The sequence below is a fragment of the Piliocolobus tephrosceles genome, chromosome 9, assembly GCF_002776525.5.
Source record: "Piliocolobus tephrosceles isolate RC106 chromosome 9, ASM277652v3, whole genome shotgun sequence".
Taxonomy (NCBI): Eukaryota; Metazoa; Chordata; class Mammalia; order Primates; family Cercopithecidae; genus Piliocolobus; species Piliocolobus tephrosceles.
This window is the reverse complement of record NC_045442.1, coordinates 26,806,976-26,830,608: the sequence shown is the minus strand read 5'-3', so window position 1 is coordinate 26,830,608 and position 23,633 is coordinate 26,806,976. Positions and strand designations below refer to the sequence as shown.

The following is a 23,633-nucleotide window of genomic DNA, read 5'->3' as shown; positions in this document are numbered from 1 at the left end:
AAAATCAACCAAGCTTAAGGAACCCATGTGAGCCATTTGACAAGCACAGTTGGCACTGTGGTCAAAAGAACTCTGGGTTCTCACCATTCATATGCCTGAGGGGGCTAGATTTCCAGGGCTCACAGTCCCAGACAGGAACATAAGGCTAAGAGGCAGAGACAATGGCATTTGCTGATTTAGTAGAGCACAGACTTCGGTGACAGACAGCCTTCATTCAAATTCTGGCTCTGGCACTTTCCAGCTGTGTGACTTTAGCCAACTTACTTACCTTCTCTTTACCATAGGTTCCCTATCTGTTAATGATGATAATGAAAAGCTTACTTCAGAAGGTTGTTATGAGGATTAAATAGCTTAAGTTTAAGTAGTGCTTGTTGCACTATTAAGACTTGAATGGGCAAGATGTGTCTCTGTTTTCAAAAACAGAAGAAGGAGGTTTTATTTCTTTTACTTAACAGGTCAATTAGAATTCATATACAATAATGTGTGATGTTTTTATAAAGATAATTTTATGGCTTTCGATTAGAAGAGCTTTGCTAGTCAAGCTTTCACAGAGAAGATTTCTTCTTCAAGGAATAGGCAAGAAAATATTGCAATTAGCACTGGTGGAAGCAGTGGTGAGGTCTGTTCAGGTTATAATCATGCATAAATAAGACCTCTGGTGACATAGAAAACACTGTATATACGTACCACTTCATCTCAGCTCCTTTTTCTTGCCCATCCTGTCCATATTTTTCATTGTTTCTTTTGGTAGGAAACAACTTCTGCCAAGTCCTCTGAATGGCTACTTCCTACCCTATACTTCTAGGCACCATGAGCAGATATTTGCAGTCATTTGAAAGTAGGACTTGAGAAAAGATTTGTCCCTCATGCTTTTTCATTAGCAAAGCAGCAACTGCATTTCCAGGATAAACTAGGAGGACAACATTCATTTATTTCAGTCCTTTCTTTGCTTATTTTCTGAGGCCTTTCTAAGTACCCAAAAAGGGAGAGAATGAAAGAAAAAGACATGAACCCTGTCTTCCATAAACTAACTTTATACTTTATAGACAAAACACACAGAGATGAAGGTTTCTCATGAGTACGATACAAAATTAGTAAGAGAGGGAGAAAAAAACGCTGACCAGAGAAAGGAGATTCAGTAAGAGACAGAGTTGAGTTCCCAGAGACAGGAGATGTCAATTTGGACTTTAGAAGCAAGGCTTATACCATCCTGAACAAGAGCACCAGAGGGAGAGAGGTAAATAAGTTTCTGTGCAACAGAAACCTCCTTTAGTTACAAATGTCTCGTTTTGATAGGGGAAAAAGTGGTATCTTGCCATATAGAAGTCCTTGTGTTATTATCTCAGAGCCAGTTTGTTTGCAAATGGCCTAACTTTTTCAGGCAGTTTTGCTAGCATTTTAAGAGATTTCTCTAATGTAGTTCTCTGGCTTTCAACTCCCACAGGGGTTTTAGGGTAGTGTTTGAAAATGAGAAAGATAAAAATGCATTCCTCTTAGAAGTTCATATAAAAGCGAAAGAATTGGAGTGGAGGTGGGAAGCTATTATGTACCTCGGTGATCTATTCTGCCTGTAACTTTAAAGGCTGATGAGAGGCAGTGTGATTTCAAGAGGAATCAAGAGGAGATACTTTCACTGCCCTCATTGCAGGGAGCTCATTGGCTCCTAAAAGGTCACTGTCACAGTGATTCTGAATGACATGAATAAAGGATATTTAAACTCTTGTCTGAGCTAGTTCCTTGTTACACAGTTTATGGTAGTAAAAATCTTGAAACAACCTGAATGTCTTTTCCACAGGCAGATTAGAGAAATTAGGGTAAGGTAGAATCACATCTTTTGGCAGGAGGTAGGATGTATATTCAAAGGTATTGATAAATATTATCATCAAAATCACACTAGAATGTTCTGTGCTTTGTTCTTACTTTGCCAGAATCTAAGACCTTGGAAACTTAAAAGCCAACGTTAACTTCTGATATTTTCCTTGTTTTCAATTTTACCCACCCATTCCCACGGACAGAGCCACCTCTAGTTTAACTAGGGGGATGAACTGAGGCGGTTAAAGAAAGGAATGCTATTTCCTTTGTCCCTTTCTTTTTCTTGCTGCCCCCTTCTCTCTTTCTCTTCACGTATTTCTCTTTTCCCATACATACATCCCACTAACATATATAGTTTATGTTTTGCATTAATTAGGCATAAGATTTACCTCCAATCTATATTCTTAGAGCAAAATGATATGTAGTCAACTAAAAATAATGATGTATGCATAATAAACTGCATCCCCTCAAAAAAAAAAAAAAAAAAAAACAAGGCATAGAACAGTGTGCACAGCTACCATTTATGTAAATGTGAGTATCTCTATATATGTTAGGGACTGAATATTTTTGTCTCCTCAAAATTCGTATGTTGAAACTCTAACCCACAATGATGTGATGGTATTTGCAAATAGGGTCTTTAAGAAGTGATTAGGTTTAGCTTAGGTCATGAGGATAGGGTCCTCATGATGGGATTAATGCCCTGATGAAAAAAAAAAAAAAGAAGAGGCGTGGTGGCTCACACCTGTAATCCCAGCACTTTGGGAAGCCGAGGCCGGGGGATCATGAGGTCAGGAGAGTGAGATCATCCTGGCTAGCATGGTGAAACCCCCTCTCTACTAAAAATACAAAAAATTAGCCAGGTGTGGTGGTGGGCACCTATAGTCCCAGCTACTGGGGAGGCTGAGGCAGGCGTCTTAAAAAAAAAAACAAAAAAAAAGAGGAAGAGAGATCAGAGCTCTCTCTTTCTACCATGTATGGACACAGACAGAAGGGAGCCATCTGCAAGCCAGGAAGGGAGTCTTTAGCAGGAACCAAATCTGCCAGCACCTTGAACTCCCCAGCCTTAAACAATGAAGAATAAATATCTGTTGTTTAAGCTACCCAGTCTATGGTATTCGGTTACTGCAGCCCAAGCAAAGTAAGACTAAACACACACACACACACACACACACACACACACACACACACACACACTTGGCAATTCACAGAACACTTCTAGAAAGATAATTGAGAAACTAGTAATAGCAAACTGTGTCCCACATGACAAGGAGAAGACTGGCTAGGCATGGTGACTCAAGCCTATGATCCCAGCACTTTGGGAGGCCGAGGTGGGCAGATCACTTGAGGTCAGGAGTTCAAGACCAGCCTGACCAACATGGTGAAACCCCATCTCTACTAAAAATCCAAAAAGTAGCCAGCCATGGTGGCGTGCACCTGTAGTCCAAGCTACTGGAAAGACTGAGGCAGGAGAATTGTTTGAACCCAGCAGGCAGAAGTTGCAGTGAGCTGAGATCACACCACTGCACTACAGCCTGGGCGACACAGTGAGACTGTCTAAAATAAATAAATAAATAAATAAGTAAGTAAATAAATGACAAGGAGAAGGCTTACAAGATCTAAAATCAGGAATGAGAGGAAGATCTACTTTTAGACTAAATAACACCTACTTCTTTAGACTGAAAATCTTCATTTGAATATGTGATATGTGTATATGATGATTTTAATAATAAAAAGTCACTATTAGATTTTTTTAAATGTCTCTCTCCACAATTCCACCAAAATATAACAAAGCAATTCTCATAAAGCCCTTGCAGTTCACTAACCTCCATAATCCATTTGGGGTTTTTCAAAAAGACTGTGACACATTTTTTAACATTCTGTTAAAGTGTTTCTTACTCTAATGTCACATCCTGCCCTGAGGGGACGTGGGCATGTCCCACTAAGAACAGACCTTATGTGAGAGCACTGGTGAGAACAAGATTCCAATGGTCATTTACTAGGTCATATCTGACTAGATCATATCTCAATGTGCTACAAGATAAAGTGAGACTTACCAGTAGAACCTGTTTGGCACAACCCCTTCTTGGATAAGCTGCCACCTTCTCCCAAATTCAGCAGAGCTGTATAACTGTAAAGAACAGAAGTTACTCAACACTATGGTTCTATAGTACATCACATACACAAGCATCAGTTCATTGGATCAATAGTAATAATAATACCTAACATTTATTGAACACCTGCACAAGGTGAGTGCTCCACATGTACCATCTCCATTCCTTATACAAGCTCTGCAAGGCAGATTAATATCTTCATTTTACAGTTGAGGAAACTGAAGCTTAGAAGGATTAACTGACTTGTTAGAAATTACATGTCAAGTCAGTAGTTGAATGAACTGGAATGCACACCCTGTTCTGCCTGGCGATAACGTCAGCTGTGCCACTAGACCTAGCATGTGCCGAGAATTGTGGGGAATGCAAAGAAGTGCAAAATCTAGACAAGGTTCTGGAAGAGCACGCAATGTAACCTGAACCTAGCTCACATAATGAGAAATGCACGAGGCAGCCAGTGATAAAACAATGCAGAAGACAGGAGCCAATTTAGGGATGCTTCCCAGATGCTGTGGTGAAACAGCTGGGACCTGAATGAATGACAGCATTCAAATGGACAAAAATAGCATTATTCACAAAGGAACAGCATGAGTCAAAGTGGTAAGATAGACAGGGACAACATATAAATAAGCCAACTTATTTATGTAAGCTTATCTAAGTAATAATTAAACATTATTCAGGCATCCAGTCAAGGAGAATCTATACCTTTTTCTTTCTAAGTCTTTTTTATTATTCTTTTGTTTTTGCTTTTGCTTTTTTTGAGATGGAGTCTCACTCTGTTGCCCAGGCTGGAGTGCAGTGGTGTGATCTCGGCTCACTGCAAGCTCCGCTTCACTGGTTCACATCATTATCCTGCCTCAGCCTCCTGAGTAGCTGGAACTACAGGTGCCTGCCACCACCCCTGGCTATTTTTTTTTTTAATTACTATTTTTAGTAGAGATAGGGTTTCACTGTGTTAGTCAGGATGGTCTCAATCTCCTGACCTCGTGATCTGCCCATCCCAGCCTCCCAAAGTGCTGGGATTACAGGTGTGAGCCACCACGCCCAGCCTATTATTCATTCTTTGGCCATCATGCCTGAGGGAGACTGGTTTCCTGGGTACATTTCATGTTTGATATATTTTATAAGTGCCAAGGAGAGATGGGTGACAACTCCCCTCATAGAGATAACAGAAGATGGGACAGGTCACACTATCTTAACTGAGAACCCAAACAGGCAGTGTATGCATGGCCTGCTTCTTGTTCCCAGCATGTCCTGAACACCTGGTATTTCAACACGGAGAATTGTACAACAGCAGCAGGCACCCAACCCGAGGGTATCCACTTCTCTCTCTCTCCCCTGTGTCTTCTTTTCTTTTTTTTTTTAAGCCTAGAGCTCTACTTCTTTCTATGTTTAAAGGAAGCAGAGTTCATACCATTGTGGTGTGCCTATGTCATACAGATATATCTATATTTAGTAACATACAAAGATTAATGCAAAAGTAAAAGTATCAGGACAGTTCAAAATAATATGTCTGGGTAACAGGCTGAACTCATATACATGCTGCAAGAATAATACATAAACTCTGTGTGCTCCTACGGCTACACCAAAGGATTGCTATTCCTGCTCCCACAGAGAATTCAAGTCTATGAGGAATTGTTGGGCGCCAGCATTTGTGGTTCTTTTTTTCTGTTTTTAAATTTATCCTCTAAGCTTGAATCTGGAGCCTATGGACCACTCAGGTGTGTCCCATGACATTTGTTTATATCTTCAAAGAGCAACTTTGTTATTTGTGAGCATGTAGAGGCCCCTCAAGCAGTGGGTATACAAAACAATCCAATAAACCAAGCCTCTCTTATTCAGCTCAGTGAGATTCTTTCAATTTACTCTCTCCAAAGTTACCTTTTGGTCCTGGTGGGCTGGCCCTGTCACCTTCCCACACGCGCCCTGCTGTGCTTTCACTGAGGCTGCCCACTCTGGCAAAAGTGGCTTCAAGACTTTCCTTCTTCAACACCAGTCTTGTTTTCAGAGCCAGACGAAAGGCCACCTCCTCTATGAACCCTCCTCTACCTACTAAGATTCCTACCGGTCTCATCTCCAAAGAACTGTGGAACAAGAGCAGATGCTATCAAACTACCAGCCACGTATTTATATTTAATTCTCTTAACAGCCTTTCAAGAGAATCTTTCACGAATGAAAAGCAGAAATTCCTTTCTATCTAAAATTACTCTAACATTTCTAAGACCACTTCCTGCCTCTTTAATGAGATTGCGAAGCTTTTAGATGTTGGAAATCCTATCCTTCTACATGTACAGGTGCCTCAAACAGTAGATGATAAAGGAAAAAGATAATGATTTGGAACCACGTGAATTTCCTAGTCATGTTTCTTCCTAATAAAGCACCCAGGTTTCACAATTGGTGGACAAAGAAAATTTATCAGAGGAATATATTTTGCTTCCATGGATTTATAACGAGAGGCATATTCCTAAAAAACAAAACAAAACACACATCCACAAAACCCTGTAAATATCAGTATATTTGAAACTCCCATGGATTTGAAAGCAGAGTCTTGAGTATTCACTTTTAGACAAAACTGCTCTGTCTTCTCCACCTACTACTTCAGACATTTTCTCCCTAAAAAGTTAGTTGTCCAGTCTGGTGTTATACCTACTAAAAAGAAAACAACTCAGCCATTCAAGTTAACGTGTTAATTAAAGCTACAGAGTCTGGGAACAAAGTGCTCCTCCACAAAGAAGGGAATGGTATCAAAGTATTTTACCCAATGACTGCCTCAGCCACCAGCGGAAGGCTTTCCCTGTAGAATGAGTCAAGGTCCTTTAATAAAATTCATAGTGTTGGCAGCACCTAAATAAGATTTATTTCCCTGCCCGTCTGTCTCGCTCCAAGGTTTGACTGTCAGAACACAGAACTGAGAACTATCATTACTATCTGTCACATCAGAGAAAGCAGCAGCAGCTTTCTCTAGCTATGCCAAGCTTAGAGAAAGACAGAAAGATTAAGAAGAGGATGGAAGAGTACTTAATCTAGTTTTAGGAGGCCACTGTGCCTCTACTAGTGCTGTGTCATGAACTTAAAATTGCCCTTCTTAGAGGGTTTGATTTTGTTTAGCTAACATTACTATAAATGTTGAAAAAGAACTGAAGGAGCAGAAATGTTGGAGAACAAGGAAAGATTCTGGTTATATCTGCAATAAGAATGCAACACAGAAAATCCTTTCTGTCTAAAATCATTCTGAAGTATCTGTGACTACATCCTTGCATTAGTAAATACAACTTAATGAGCACAAACCCAGCACTCACCTGTGCTCAAGATCTATCAGCAGCCTTAGGGCCTAACCCTCCAGACTGTCATTATGCTGGTCTGGAGCTATTAGCACTTCTCTCTCTTTCCTGACATGTTCCTCTCCTGAAGGAATTTTTTTTTTTAAGACATCTTTCACATTGGCTTGTTTCCTTGCCATCTGTCTTTGTTTGCTTTAAGAAGAATGCAGATAAAAATACACTTAATTCCAAAGGATGAAATCGCCAGGGTTAGTTTCATTGACAGCTTTGAGCCAACTCTTAGGCATCTCTGGCGCCATCCTCTGGATGTCTTTGGAGCTGCAAGTTGGATGGTGGGCACCGGCTATAAGGAATGATAAAGAGGGATGCCACAGCAGGACAAAATAAACTAGGGGAGGGAAAGAATGGGATGCACTGGTTTTGCTCAAGATTCCTAGTCTACAGCAGATAAAGATGGGATGAGAGAAGGGGAGCAGCCATTTCCAACTTTTGTTTCCACCTTAACATTCACATTTTGGTTAAATCCCTAGAAGAGTTGACAACTTGCTACTAGATAAGAAATTCAGCTCCTTGTGGTGATCTACAAGCTTGCAACTGTCAGTGTCCTTAAAAAGTCTTTTCAATATTTCTAAATCGGATCAACGTGTCCTCTCTTTGCAGACTGTTAGAGATGTGCACGTGATGGAATTCTCTTTTGCAGCTGGGAAATGAGTGAAAGAGCATCCATTCCACAGAAATTTGTGCTAGGAGAATTCCATAGAAGCTAAGAGTTGTGATAATGTTTTAAGTGTTTGGTTCATGGGACCAGATGTTGTTCACCACAAAGCTTCCCACGGCGGCTTCCCCGGTCAGGGGGCAGTTTCCTGGGGCTCCTCCACACAGACTCCTTAGAAGACGTCTGCGTTGGCGGAAAACATCCTGCTGTCGGCTCTTTTCAAGGTTGCCTGCCCACTCCTCTTTCCTTCTCTCCTCTTAACATTTTGGAAGCAGGGGTCCTGCAAATTGTACTTCTTGAAAAGGCTGACAGAAAATCCTGCCAGTTCTATTTTATTTGCCTCATCCTAATACTGCCCTGGGGATGGCCTGGGTACAAAGCACTCATCCACCTCATGACTCTCTGATTCTCACTGCTATTCCTGCATCCTTTTTAGCAAGAAAGAGATGGTACCTTAAGGACTTCATATAAATTCCTAATGCCAGGCCTGAGGCATCACAAATATCAAGTTCTTTTTTCCATCACCCTCAATAGGAAGAAAGAGAATCAGTCCAGAGAAAAATGCTGTCCTCAGAAGTATGTTCTGATGCTCTCATTCCACAGCACAGGAGGGGACCAGAACCAGAAGGGGAACCAAAATCTGCAACACTTAAAAGGATTCCGCAAACTTCACTAAGAGCTGATATGAGTCTTTACCTTGGCTGTTCAGTACAGAGAGCAGATAGTGAGAGCCATGATGCCCAATCCAGACCTCATACCCAACCCTGCCCCAATAAAGTTTCTCAAAGAAAATGTTAGTGTATTAGTGATATCACAGACAACCTACAGTAATGTCTAATATTTTGTGTACAGTGTTGTAGTGGCCTGTGTTGTAGTGGCCTATGTTTTAGAGGAAAAGTTTGGAATTCGCAAAATAATTCATAGTGGGCTTTGTAGTACAATTAACATGTCTTAGAATGAAGACATGCAGAAACAGTGTTCCAGGGGAATGGGTCAGTCTGTGCAAATAAACAGAGCAGCAAAACTCAGGGTGGTGTTCTCACATTTCTTTGGTCAATAGCAAGAGACCCAGTTTGGCTGGGATGCATAACAGAGTGAAGTGGAAGCTGGGGCTATAAAGAGAGCCTGGAACCAGGCTGGGTAGGTGCAATCTTACCAATACTTGTGGGGAACTGATGTAGACTGGATCCAAATGTCATTAAAGTCAAAAGATAAGAGTATCAAAGCTGAGCAGTCAGGCTTTGCTGATGAAGGCTGGGCAGGAATGATGGCCTATTGCTCGTTCCATCAATCTCTCCTGCAGCTGGATTTATCAAATGTGTCACTGTCCACTCCCCAGATGTCACTGAAGTCTGTCGCAAGCCCTACAGTTGAGGGTGGTGCTCTGAAGCTTAGAAAATTAGACTTACGGAACTGGAGCTGGTTGGGAAGGGAAGGTCAATATACGACTGTAGGCAAGTTTGATTTGTGAACACCTCCTGTGCATCCAGGTCTGGAGGTATATAGGAACATGATAAGATAAAATCTTGGCCTTAAAGATTCTTATTTATTTATTTATTTATTTTTATTTTTTTGAGACAGAGTCTCACTCTGTTGTTCAGGTTGGAGTACAGTGACGCCACCTCGGCTCACTGCAACCTCTGCCTCCAGGGTTCAAGCGATTCCCCTGCCTCAGCCTCCCCATTAGCTAGGATCACAGGCATACGCCACCACATCCAGCCAATTTTTGTATTTTTAGTAGAGCCGGGGGCGGGGGCGGGTGTCACCATGTTGGCCAGGCTGGTCTCAAACTCATGACCTCAAATGACCTGCTCACCTCGGCCTCCTAAAGTGCTGAGATTACAGGCATGAGCCACCATGCCCAGCCCCTTAAACATTCTTAAAGACAAGTGTTGGTGGCATAGAACAGATGAAGAACTAGCTAAAAATTTGGACATACAAATACCTCTCTTTCAAAGCCTACAAAACTATCAAATAGCACAATTGTGCCTGTTCACATTTTAAACCCAATTGCTTGTTTTAAAATGTTCATTTTTCCTTATTCTTGGAGCTCTGTTTTTTTCCCCCAAATCATTAGAAACAGGCAGATCAAAGGTAGCAATTGAAAAATAATGATACAACCTGTTTAAACGTGGTATCTAAGGTGAATGCAGGCCTTCCTTGTTTGCATATGATGGCATTTCAGCTTGAGAATTTGTTTTATAAACAAGGGTTGGGGTTGACATTTAGCGAGCTCCCTGGTTTCCACTCTAATTGCCAGTTTTGTACTTGGATACTTAAATTACTTACATATTCATGAGATTAGAAATCAGCTCTGATATTGGGAAATTTCAAGCACATGAAAATCCTGCCAAACCAGAATGGTATATAATGCCTAACATATTTCTTATAAAAAACTGAGTGCCTTTTAACTTAATGCAGTGCCTTGGGGAAACATGATGACATTAGGTAGATATCAGTTTCCTAAGTGTTTGTGCTTGTGCAGAAATCATTTGAATATCCCCAGGGGGTTGAATTTCAAGGATCAATTTGTCTTTATCTCAACTTGCCCTTTTGACATTAAGGGGCTGCTAGGTCTATTCAAAAGCAAATAGAGTTAATGTGAAGATAAATACTTTGATATTTAATGGTGTTCTATTATTATAATCAATAATATTTCTAAGTACCATATATCCATCTGTCCTGTTCCATTCATTCTGCTTTCACAGGACCTTTTAGTGATTGTCTAAAAAGGCATTTAAATTAAATTGATTAAAGTGCCTGTAGTTCTATGTACTGGAAAGACACTGGGATAAGACAGCCTCTGACTAAGACAGGCTTTCTCTAATTCCAGCTGCACCACACCGGAAGTGCTATTTTTCAGGTCTTTGGATAATACAGTGGCTGGTATCTCTGCCATTTTTGCTATGTGCCAGGCTCTGTGTTTATATTTTGCATGCGTTATCTCAGTATCATCAAATAGCCCCAGGAGCCAGGTACTCTTATTATTATTTCCACTTTACAGTTGGAGAACCTACATTTAAATGACCTGTTGAAGGTCACAGGGCGGGGGTAGGACCTGGCAGAGCAGACAGCTGATCCTCTTACCAGCTCACTCTACTGTCAGTGAGTGGCGAGAAACCTAAATATGACTGAGATTTTGAAAGCACTGGCGTCTGTTTTCTTATTAAGTCGTCATTATTTCTCAGGAATGGTCGCCATTCAAAGCGGCCATAATAAGTATTGCCCTTCCGTGAGGGCTCACTCTGGAAAAGAAAGGAACGACTGGCTGGGCACAGTGGCTCACGCTTTTAATCCCAGCATTTTGGGAGGCTGAGGCAGGCAGATCACAAGGTCAGGAGTTCAAGACCAGCCTGGTCAAGACAGTGAAGCCGCATCTCTACTAAAAAATACAAAAATTAGCTGGTCGTGGTGGCACGTGCCTCTAATCTCAGCTACTCGGGAGGCTGAGGCAGGAGAATCGCTTGAACCCGGAAGGTGGAGGTTGCAGTGAGCTGAGATCGCACCATTGCACTCCAGCCTGGGTGATAGAGCTAGACTCTGTCTCCGAAAAAAAAAAAAAAAAAAAAAAAAGTAAGAAAAAGAAAGGAATGATTAAAAGGAATAAAGAGAAGATTTTTTTGTTTATAGATATGTTTATAGATATACATGTAGAATAGATATGAAACTTTAAAAACATTGCAGGACTGGTAGAGAGAGAGAAGGCAGAGAACTAAAATTAGTTCTTTTTTTTAATAAAATTCACTTTTTATGCATGTTACTAAAATTATGTCATTGGCTGTTCATCACATTGGCAGTCCATTTTTCCTTTTCTATCAATATATGATTTTAAGTGAAAGTCAGTTTTCATTTGTGGAGAGAATGCTGACTGTCAATATTTAAAGTTTCCAGCCGGGCACAGGGCTCACGCCTGTAATCTCAGCATTTTGGGAGGCCGAGCAGATCACTTGAGGCCAGGAGTTCAAGACCAGCCTGGCCAACATGGTCAAACCCCGTCTCTACTAAAAAAATACAAAACTTAGCCAGGCATGGTGGAAGGTGCCTGTAATCCCAGCTATTTGGGAAGCTGAGGGAGGAGAATCGCTGGAACCCGGGAGGTAGAGGTTGCAGTGAGCCAAGATCACATCACTGCACTCCAGCCTGGGCAAGACAGCAAGACTATGTCCCCAAAAAAAGAAAAAAAATAGATTTTCCATTATTTGTATACAGAACGTCCCTATCAAAGCCTGTTTTCTGCCTTTAAAAGAATGTTTTAGTGTCTAACACATATGTACCAAAAAATGTTGAAGAGAAGGCCAACATACAGGCCTTAGGATTTTCTGTTTATTTCATAAACTGTGATCCTTTGGAATTTAAAGAAGATCAGGAATGAAGCAAGTTTTCTACATGTTCTTACTTGGAATGAGGACTCACAGAGCTCCAAAATAAGCGAGTCAATATAAACTTACAAATATTCTAGAACTGCCACAAAATAAAGGGTGGCCCACCAAACTGTCCTAAAGGTTTTATTCTCCCTCGATAAAACCAATCATTTATTTGAATGTACTTTTTTCAAAAAAATGCAAAAAAATAAAAAAATAAATAAATAACAACTTCTCAAATAAAATCAAAAGGGAAAGCCATGAACAAAGTAAAACAAAGATAATGGGAAAGAAGAAAGGACAACCAGAGGGCAGCAGATGAGGTTTATTCGTCCTATGCAGTGCGTCTTTTGAAATTTTTGAGGTCATGGTTACACACATAAAAATAAGAAAATTTCACATCGAAAACAAAGCAGAATTACTTCTCTCAAAAAAAAAAAGAAAGAATTCTGAAGGTCTGGTGACATTGGACCCACCTTCCTACATGGCAAGAACAGCAGGCTAGAGCTTGACAGCCTCCCTCCCTCCTTCTAAATGAACACTTGCTCTCCAACTTCCCCCAGTCTGGACCCAGGCTGTTTTGTTCAATTGTACTTCTTGCCTGTTTGTGTAGGAACTGCGTTCATGCTCTAGGTGGTCTTGGACGTCCACGAGGGTGGTGACTGCACAGGACAGAGAAAGAACAGCCCTTCTTGCTCATGGTCAGGGGCAGCAGCCCTTCTCTGGAGCTACCCGAAGAAGAGGTCTGGATAAGGACAGCAAAGGGCCTCTGCTCTCCAGCCGCTCAGCAGCCAGAGTCCTGACCGTGTTCATGTTGGTTTCACAACATGGCACTCTCCGCTTTACAAATACTTCTCCATTGCAAATCCTAACAGAGGCATCAAGAGCCCTTGCCCCGGCATAGACAGCAAAGCTGAAGTATACACAGATTCTTATGCTTCTCTCCTGTGTTTTTTTTTTTTTTTTTCAATTTCCTTACAGTCACATCTGCTCTTTGTTTTCTCTCATTTCAAATGTTTCCCAACACATCATGTTTAGTGAGGTGTTTAAGACAGACTGAGAGATGCCGTTGGAGGCAATGTTTTATAGCACAGTTTGTACACTAGTTTATTGCCAAATTAAAATAAAGATGTAATCTGGCAGACTCAGCCTTCTGCTAAGCCTTCCTTGGGTGGTTTCCTGTATTGAGGCAGGAAAGTCAGCTAGCAATGAAGTAAAGGACTATATCTCCTTTCTCTTATCAGTTCAGTTTCCAAATACAAAGAAATTTTTTTAAATGGGTAGAATGCTTGGTTTGCCTACTGTTTTATAGAAATTAAAAATAAGTTAATAAAAGAAAGCAAGATTTTGGTGCTCCTATAATAAATGCCATGGAATTCTTCATACTTTCCACAAGGCTTCATTGTTTTAAAAATGTGAGGGGTGGGATTTTATACACCAAGTAGACTCCTGTCCATTTGAAACAGAATCTCTAGAATTATATCTATAATGTTCCTTTTTCTGAAAATTTCAGGGCTTTCCAAAGGCACATCCTCACATAGGCCCTTCAGAGGCCAAGTCCAGCTCCTATATCTTTACTCAGTAAGTCTCAGGGCAGGGTTTCCTATGTACCCAGACTATTCATTTAAGAATTACAATGGGTAAAAGGCTCCACACCTTTTCCTTTCAGTCATTCTAGTGGTGCCTGGATAGCCACATCCCCAGACAAGATAGGATTTACCTCTTGGCAACTATGGTGATGGTTAATTTTATGTGTCAACTTGACTTGGCTAAGAGACGCCCAAAGAGCTGATAAAACTTATCTGGGTGTATCTGTAAGGGATTTTCTAGAAGACATTAGTGTCTGAATCAGTAGGCTGAGAAAATCCACCCTCTCCAGTGTGGGCGAGCATCATCCAATCCTTGGAGGTGTTGAATAGAAAAGGCAGAGGGAGGGTGAATTCCGTTTTTCTTTTTGAGCTGGGATATCCATCTGTCTCCCCTGGCCCTCAGACATCAGAGTTCCTGCTTCTCAGGACTTTGGACTTGGACCAGGACTTACACCATTGGTTCCACCCCCACCCAATTCTCAGGGCTTCCAACCTGGACTGAATTATACCACTGGCATTCTTGGTTGTCCAGCTTGCAGAAGGCAGATCTTGGGACTTATGTGCCTCCATAATCGCATGAGTAAATTCCATAATCAATCAATCAATCTCTCTCTCTCTCCCCCCTCCCCCCCACCCCAATCTCTCTCTCTCCCTCTTTCTTTCTCTCTCCCCTCCCCTTATTGCTTCTGTTTCTTTGGAGAACCCTGAATAATACAACCACCTAGATGTTGAATATCACAAACAGATTTCTCTTTCTAAGTGAAAAGAAAAAATATCAAAAACCTTGGTTTTGTGAATTCTGAGGACATTTGGCCATACACATTTTTCCCTGATTAAAACCACCTTTTTAAATCTTAATATGACTTCCCATAGAACGAATATGCAGTAAAATTCTATCTTGGGCCAGAAAGGAACGTCAAAAAGCCTCCACTGGGATTCAGGCACCCAAGATGAAACACTGTTAGACCAGGGTATCGCAGCTCATTTGGGGTCTATCCTACAGGCCGGAGCTCCAAACTCTGTCCTTAGGAGCTTAAAAGTTGCATTCACTGAAGGAGAGAAGAAGCAATATCAGGGAGATAAAGGAAAAATAAATGTGGCTATGTGTTCAAAAGACAGAGAGTATGCCTTAAATAAACAAAGAAGCCAGCAAATAAAGAAAAAGAGAAAAGAGGAAGACCCTGTTCATAGGAGTTGCCACCTCAATAAGGCATTTTCTAGGGGATTGTTCACCACAATTTGATGTAAAACAGCATCCAGCAGAGGTAATACTGACTGAGATCCTAGCTGGAAGATCTACAGCAGTGACATTAGCAGCTGTCACAGAAAAACTGATGGGCAATACTTACATGAAAGAATAAATGTTCCTGTTTCCTGGACAAGTGCAGTCACTAGCCAGCCAACACCAGCACATGGTCCTCCTTGTTGCCACATCTCATCAGTGCTAAAAGCTCCATGACCCATGGGTGACTGTCAGCTTTTATTTCCGTATCACTGACCCACCTGAGTGGCCACAGACCCTCTCAACTTGACTTCCAGCCAATGTCATCAGCTAACGGCTGCAGCTCTCTCCCTTCCAGCGAATGCCCCACTCCCTATTCTGTGATTCAAGCCTTGAGATATGGAGGTCTTCTCTGATTCCTACTTGTATAGCTGGCTATCCACAATGTGTCTTTTCCAGTATGATTTATCCTTCATCCTTTCTTAAAGAAACAGAGAGGTTGGTAGAAAGGCTGGCTTTTACCCATCTGTTCATCTCAAAATATCACCTTCAAAAATGAGAACCCTGGTCAGGCGTGGTGGCTTACGCCTGTAATCCCAGCATTTTGGGAGGCTGAGGCAGGGAGATCACAAGGTCAGGAGTTTGAGACCACCCTGGCCAACAAGGCAAAATCCTGTCTTTACTAAAGATACAAAAAATTAGCCACGCGTGGTGGCACACGCCTGGAATCCCAGCCACTTGGGAGGTTAAGGCAGGAGAATCGCCTGAACCCTGGAGGCGGAGGTTGCAGTGAGCCCAGATTGCGCCACTGCACTCCAGCCTGGGTGACAGGGTGAGACTGCATCTCAAAAAAAAAAAAAAAAAAAAAAGAATGAGCACCCTATCAAATGTCAGGTAGCCCCTTACCCCAATTGTAGAATATCCACATGTGATGCTAATTAGTGATTTTTCTCTTTGAGAAAATTTGTTAACCTCTTAGATATTTAGATTCTTAGCCTCATACAGGAAAAAGCCTAGCAACAACAAACAGATGAAGACTGCGTCCAACTCTAAAATGACAGGATTCATTGGGTCTGTGGTCACAAAGGATACCTTTTTGTTCTTACCCTTAGCATCTGATGCCAGGACTGCTGTAATATCATCCCAACCGGTCTTGGTTTTGACCTCATATTACCACAGTTTATACTCATAATTACTACCGATTAACCCTTGAAATCTACAGCTCTAAATATATCATTCTCTGGACCCAAATTTCTGAAGGCTCCTAAGTAAGGAACCAAAAATTAGTTTTCCTAAAAATCAAACAGCCAAAACAGTGAAAAATAGTAAAGATTAGGTTCCAAAGTGTCTGTGTGTGTATGTGTGTAAATTATAACTAGCTGTAACCAATTTTAGTTTCAGCCAAATAGAAAATTTTGCAATTTTGTACACGTTTTTTACAATTTTTCATGTATGTGACATTCCTTTTGTAAAAAAATTGGCCTCCCCTACTATCACAACAGAAATCCAATATATATTAAAGTCCAGCTGAAGTCATTTTGTAAGACCTCTGGAGTAGACAGATCACCAGAGCTCCATCTTCTGAACTTTGGGCTACCAATTTAATGTAATTCATCTAGTCACTTGTATGTAATATTCAGTGACAGCACTGCCTTTGTGGCCTCTCTTAAACTATTGACCAACTCAAATGTGTTAATCATCTATCTCCAGATGAATAGAATATTGTTATTTTATATCAACACTGTATCATGCATGGCACTTAAAAGAGATGTGGCATCTAATATTTGTTTATTTTTAAATCACTTTGGAAAGGTACCTACAATTATAATTATCCATACAAACACATTTTAATGCAAAGGAAACCAACGCTAAATACTGTTCACCGTTAAGTTGCTGGGCTGAAGTCACAGCCCAGGCGTCCTGACTGGTCTCGTATCATCCACTCTGCCACAGTGACCACGGGAGGCACTCTTTGAAGTGCTGGGACCAAAAGAGTTACATATTTGGGCATCTCCTCCAGCATAATTGCAAAGATGCAGAGTTTTTACTTAGGCAGGTAAATCTGGCCCTCGCTGTGCCTCTGGCATCGGGGGGAAAAATTAACCAACTGTCGAATAAAATATAATAACCCTGTGGATTAAATGACTAATACTCTGTCTGAGCTGGTCAGGCTTTGCCTCTGTTAACTACACCATCCTGGACCAAATGCACTGTGGCTTGACTCCAGAAACAAAATTGTACACTCTGCTGAAAGGGTAGCCAGGCTGCCCAAGAGGAAAAAAAAAAATGAATTGTAAATTCTTTCTATTTTTAGGCTTAATGTGCATTTTATTTGGCAGTAGGGGCAGTATGAATAAAACTCCAATCTTAAGAATTTTAATTTGCTTCCTTTAAAATGCTCCTGTCAGTACAGACCTTGAGAAGTTGCTTATACCATGCTCCTACCTTCAAAAATGCCACACATCTATGCAAACCCAGACAAATAAAACCCCAGAATATTCCCCTCACTTAGTTAAGTCCAGTATTTCTTTAAATATATGTAATTTCTAATTCATGATTCCTCTAAGGAGAATTCTCAGAATGACTTCACTGAATAATGCATTTCACAAGGAGTATTCTAGTATTTCACCAATTATCCCTCTGGCTTTTATGGCCAGAGTTTCTCTCACATTTGCCTGTGTAAATGCTACTTCTTTTTCATTTTAATTTAATTTTATTAACTATTGCTAGCCTTTTATTCTACCCGAGAATACAAGTTTCCTTAAAGGCAGGGACCATATGTATGTTGTAGTATATATGCCATATAGAATACATATTATAGGATGACATTTTATGGGATGTATGCACACATACACACACATCTAATGTCATGAGCTCATTTAATCCTTTCTCACGAAGTGACTTCTCCTTCAACCTTACCACCAAGTGAAGAGAAGTTCTGAGATGACTAGGATCTGCGTAAGGTTGCCTACATACGTCATTATTTTTCCTTTGGCCATTTCTCTCAGTGTTTCAGCAAAACCTTACTTCCTGTTCTTAACCTTTTCAGGGTTATGCTTCCCTTTAAGAGTCTGAGAAAAGCCATGGATCCTTCACCAAGAGAAATGATCACCAATCCACTAAGACACTGTCTTCCACTCAGTGGGGGTCAGAGACTCCTGACTGTCTTAAGTATCTATGCTAAGAACTGCTTTTCCACCGCGTCTTACTTAGTACAACTAATCTTTATCTGGTAAGTCGTTTCAGGTATTTACATGATTTAAACAAGCAACCTGAGACTCTCCTTGCTTTCCCTTGTCCCATTAGCACAGAGGTCAGGCTACTGCTCAGAACAAAAATGATCACTGAGATGAAATGAAGAGATAATTAAGTTAGCACTATTTTCCCCGGAGAACCGTGCTTCACTGTCTCATACAAGGTAAGCATGCTCACCTTTTGGTCTTGACTGTATGCCAGAATCCAGTCTTCTTGCTTGGGATGGAAAAGCAAGCTTTGAATGTAGAAGTTCAGCCGGTACTTTTGATAAGTTGCGCCTTCATCTGAGCTGATCAGTAAGCTGCTCTCAATCTCCGGGTCTGTGAGCAACATTATCTGCAGCAAAGAATTGTTGGAGAAAGAAACAACAGAAAATTAAGTTTACAAATTTGCAAAACTTGAAAATTAGCTAAACTTTGACAAGGGAAGGACAGGGGCAAGTAAATAATGCTTGGCCAAACAGGGACCTTGACTCTGTCAGGCTTATTCTTCCATCTTGGATCAGTGCTACAAAAATATTTCTACAAAGAAATGAAGGGAGTAGGAGAAGCTGAAAGAATGAGGGGTGAAATAGGTAACTGTATACTCTTCTCTTTTAGGGGACTCCTTGTTTTATTTCCAAGGTTATTTCCTAAACCTGGCACACTTACCCTTCTTCCTTTCTTCCTACTGTGCCTTATGTACTTTCCATTTTGGGGGACTAAAAGACTGGTTATAGTCTGTTGTGGGAAAGGTGGAAGAGAAAGAGGATGGAGTCCATTGTTTTTCTTCCCTACCTCAAATCCTTTCATTCCACTTCAATGATATCCTATGACATCCTAACTTAGCCTGATTTTCTGAGTCTTAAGTCAAAGTGTAGGCTCTGAAGCTTTCTCTAGGAATTTAACAAAGGCTATTTTACCCCACCACCCTCGTCACCTTCTAGCCTACCACATAATTTACTTATTTATTTTGTTGCTTGTCTATATATCCTCTACTAAAAAATAAACCCTGTGAGAACAGAGATAGCTGTCCGTAGAGTTCACAGATGTATTTCCAGCAGCCAGACTAAGGTCCAGTATGTATGGTACACTGATACATATCTGTCAAATGAATGGATGGATGAAGAGATGAGTACACAGAAAGATGCCCAGAACACTCTGAGATATGGAAGGAAGCTTCACAACTTCTAAGTCCACATGAGTCTCTCAAACTCTCTGCAAGAAAAGTTGGTTGCTCTTCACAACCTGCACCACGGAAGAAGCTATAAATATGTAAATATTCCCAGCTTCAGATGTTTCACACTGTCTCACTGGGACACCCAATTTTGTCCAGAGGAATGGGATCAATCACAATAGCAGCAAGACGGAGGAGCTGCCCTCAAAACTGCCTTAAATCCTCTCGTTTTATCCCTCCAGGAATGTGTGATAAATTACTTCATTCCCAACTGTCTGTGGCTCTCCTTTCACTCACTCAAAGTGTGCACCTAGTGTCTCCAGACAGGTGGCCTTAATGCTACCCACTGACCTCTTCCCCATCAACTTATTAATTGGCACTTTCTGAATTTGGTTCGGGGAAGCATGAAATATGTGCTTAATGTGTTGCTGTATGAAGAGAAATCACTGCAGCCCAGGGTTTAAAGATTACCAGCTGAGGATGCTGCACTTCCAAGAAAGAGAGAGCGAGGGGGGAATAGAGTCATATCTTAAAAGAGCAGAGTGCCAGGCAAACACATGGAGCTTTCTCAAGCATTTGGAGGCAATCATATTAAAGCCTCTGAACAGTTAGTGTCATCTTTGAAAGTGGTGTCCTGTCGCTGTAAATGACACAAAAGGATCGCATGCCAGACACTCTGCCCAAACTCTGTTTATGTTATCCAGGACGAATTTAAGGTTCCTTGCTGTTCTTTCAACATCCCCTTCTTGAAGAGGAGAAAAGGGATGTAATAGGGTGAAGGCAATGCTGTTGCTGTCAGCCACACTCCCGACAAGATGAAAAGCGCACACAAAATTGAAGACTAATTGCCTCTTGTACCACGTTCCAGGAAAGCCACTGCTCACCAACCATAAATTCTGACAAAGTTATGGATTTCTCTGTCTCACGTTCACCGAGCAGACAGCGTTCCCTCATCAGATGGCTGACAAGGAGCCATCAGGTAATCTACTAAGTACAAACTCATACGGCTTCATTAAAATCAAGTGAATGCATTAAGCAAGTATATTTAGATGGCTCCTAATTCACAGGAATATTTCCAGATGAGTTCATATTTATGGGCACACAAAAGCTGTCATTTTTTGAATAACAAATAAGCCATCAAATGATCATATTGCTTTGTGTCTCTAACCACAATTAACAATAATGTAAAACAACCTTTTTGCACTACTGCCAAAAACTCATTTCCATGATAATATGAAGAGGCTCAATTTTATAGAATATCTACTGTCTCAGGCAAGGTGATTCCCGCCCCTACTCTGATTTTCTAGTTCCCTGTTAGCCAGAATATGCTTTCCTCTTTTCCCATGAGAACAGATCTCCCCACCTGCTTCTCCTGGCAGAATACTTCATCAAAATAAAATTAAACGCAATTATAAACTAGGCCTACAGAATATTCCCAAAGCAAGTTGGTTTTTATCAATCACTTTAAAATATTGTTGATACTCATTTATACTCCACATGATCAGACTGCATAAGACATCCTGCATCGGGTAATATTGGGTGCGAGTGGCAGAGTAATGCACGTATTTCCCAACAGATGGAAACTTAATGTTATAAAAATAAAGCAACTCGTATCCTTGGCTTTTTTCTGGATATTGAAAATAGGCAGACCAAAATCCCACCTTCTCTATGCAGCCCTCAGCTAAAACTCTCCATTTGAGAATCTGGCATTTTGGAAATAGTGGGAAATAGTCAGAAATTTCCCAGTGAGCTTTATAGGTATGTCTGTACTACAGAAGCATTCCAGTGGTTGCTCTCTCAAATTTCTGCTCAATTCTACTCAAAATGAACAGGTCAATCTGGATCCATTTTTCATTAGTTATTTTTCTTATTGCAGAAACAACTCCATAAGACCTCTAGTAGATTTCAAAAGGAAAAAAAATTATGACCCTATGTTTGTATTTCTTTCTACTTCTTTATCCACATCTCTATATCCTATTGCTGATTGAGGATTGATGATTTTTTTTCTGGTTTTTTTTTTTTTTTAAGTTTGGCATTATGATCCACTTTTTTTTCTTTTATTTTTTGAGACAGAGTATCCCTCTGTCACCCAGGCTGTAATGCAGTGACACAATCTTGGCTCACTGCAACCTCTGCCCTCCGCCTCCTGGCTAATTTTTGTATTTTTAGTAGAGTTGGGGTTTGCCATGTTGGCCAGGCTAGTCTCGAACTCCTGACCCCAGGTGATCCACCCACCTCAGCCTCCCAAAGTGCTGGGATTACAGGTGTGAGACACTGTGCCCGGACCCCCAAATATTCATTTTTAACTGAGCCATAAACACACAAATGCACACACATTAACACACATGACTGTATAATGTACTCCAATGAATCACAACCTTCAAATTAATTAAATTATGATTATTGTAATGGCTGAAACATAGTATGTACCTAATTATTAATTGAATAAGTAAAACCTTATTATTTTAGTCTTAAATTCAAATTCTTTAATAATTTTGCTTCAAGTGAATTGATGTTTGTCCTATCATTTTATCAGTCATAAAATATAAATAAGCTAATAAGTAAAAAATTTAATGAGATCTAAATAAAAAAGGCTTAACATACTTCAGAAACAAATACTGTAAATAATAAATGTAATCCAGTCTTTAGACATAGATGATAGTTTTCATAAACGAATAAGTCATATCTTCTCACAAGATTTTCTACTTAGAAATATTTTCAAAATAGTAAGTTCAAATTAGCAAATACTCTTCAAAAACAATAGACTACATTTCTTAAAGATGCCTAACAATCCCTATGTTTGCTAGTTTAGAATGACTCTTTATCTGCTTCTGACTCTTCATGTAACTTTGAACAAATCATGTTTTGTTGTGTTTACTTCTCTGTATTCTGGAGTATGTTCTGGACAACAGAATTTTACGAGGCCTTTCTAAAAGGCAGGAATCCAAGCTTTACAGATTCCTAAAGTAAGCTCTCTAAAAAAGAGAGGTCATTGTTTGCCTGGAACAAAGCTTGTTCCATAGTAGGTCCACATATCACTGTAAATGAATAAAGGAATGGACTAATGAATGAATGAGTCCTTTTCATTCCTGCCTTCTGCTGCCTGGAGGCCAGGGACCCCTGCCACATTGGGAGTTCCAGTCCCGTTGAGCAAATCCTCGCTGTTCTACTTGAGGCAAGGAGGGTGAAGATAAGAGAAAGAGACTGCCTTTAACAGGAAAGTAATTATTCTCTGTTCAGATCCACCCATGAGTGATTACAGTCAGTTTACTTATGCCTTGCAGGGTGTGCCGACGCTGCACTGACTGCACCTGCAGATGAATTGTTTCCACAGAAGGTCAATAATGGCAACACAGGATCCTGCCACCCAACTCCAAGCAATCATTCATCACCCACTTCAGGAGGAGGAAGAAACTTTATTTGCTTTTCCTAGAGCAGACAAATGAACATGAAATGCAATTTATAGATTTCAAATATGTCACTTCTCTTTTTTTTTTTTAATTTGTTTTTATTGTTTTGGTATTAGTCCTTCTGACAGCTCGGTGCCATCAAAAATTAAACGTACTTTCACTGTCTTTGACTTGCTCCAGATTCAACATATGGCTACAGGAAGTAATTCTACAAAAGGTTGGCAGGCAGCTTTCTGATTCTTCCAAGTTGTCGTCTACTGTGGACCTTCTTCCCAAAGGAATGCTGCCACTATCTAGTTTTCCAAAATCTTTTCCTAGATATGTTATTTTTGGAATTCGCTATTTACTGGTTTATGTGGCGTGGAGTTAATAAAGAGTTCTTCAGTACCTCTGGGCGTATACTTTTTCGTACCATTTCTTTGTTCCTAATGGAAAAAGTATTTCTTTTCTGTGTTGTTCATTATTTGTTTGCTCATTTGTCTACTCCTTGTCATAAATGGGCTGGAATCAAGCAGAGGTAATGGGCTGCTGTGTGGATATCTCTCTTGCTTTACTAAGAGCTTAATTCAGCTCCAGATGCCCATATCACAGGTGCATAATAAATGCTTTTCATAATGATAATGACAACAGCAAAGCAAAACAGCAACAGCAGCAATTAGGCACTCCAGTTATCTACTGCTACCCACTTTACTCCAACAGAAATATTTCTCTCTATAAACAGCATG

At 40.5% G+C, this 23,633-nt stretch overlaps 1 protein-coding gene across 5 annotated transcripts in view; it reads right to left on the bottom strand.

Moving 5' to 3' along the window:
• The window catches only part of SORCS1 (sortilin related VPS10 domain containing receptor 1), a 600,060-nt gene that overhangs the window by 185,299 nt on the left and 391,128 nt on the right, over window positions 1–23,633 (bottom strand). For all 5 annotated transcript variants that reach the window (XM_023206217.2, XM_023206215.3, XM_023206213.3 and 2 more), the window contains exons 4-5: window positions 18,521–18,679; window positions 3,867–3,940 (exon numbers count right to left, since the gene is read on the bottom strand). In XM_023206217.2, the coding sequence (XP_023061985.1) occupies window positions 3,867–3,940; window positions 18,521–18,679 (233 nt within the window). The remainder of the gene's footprint in view (window positions 1–3,866; window positions 3,941–18,520; window positions 18,680–23,633) is intronic.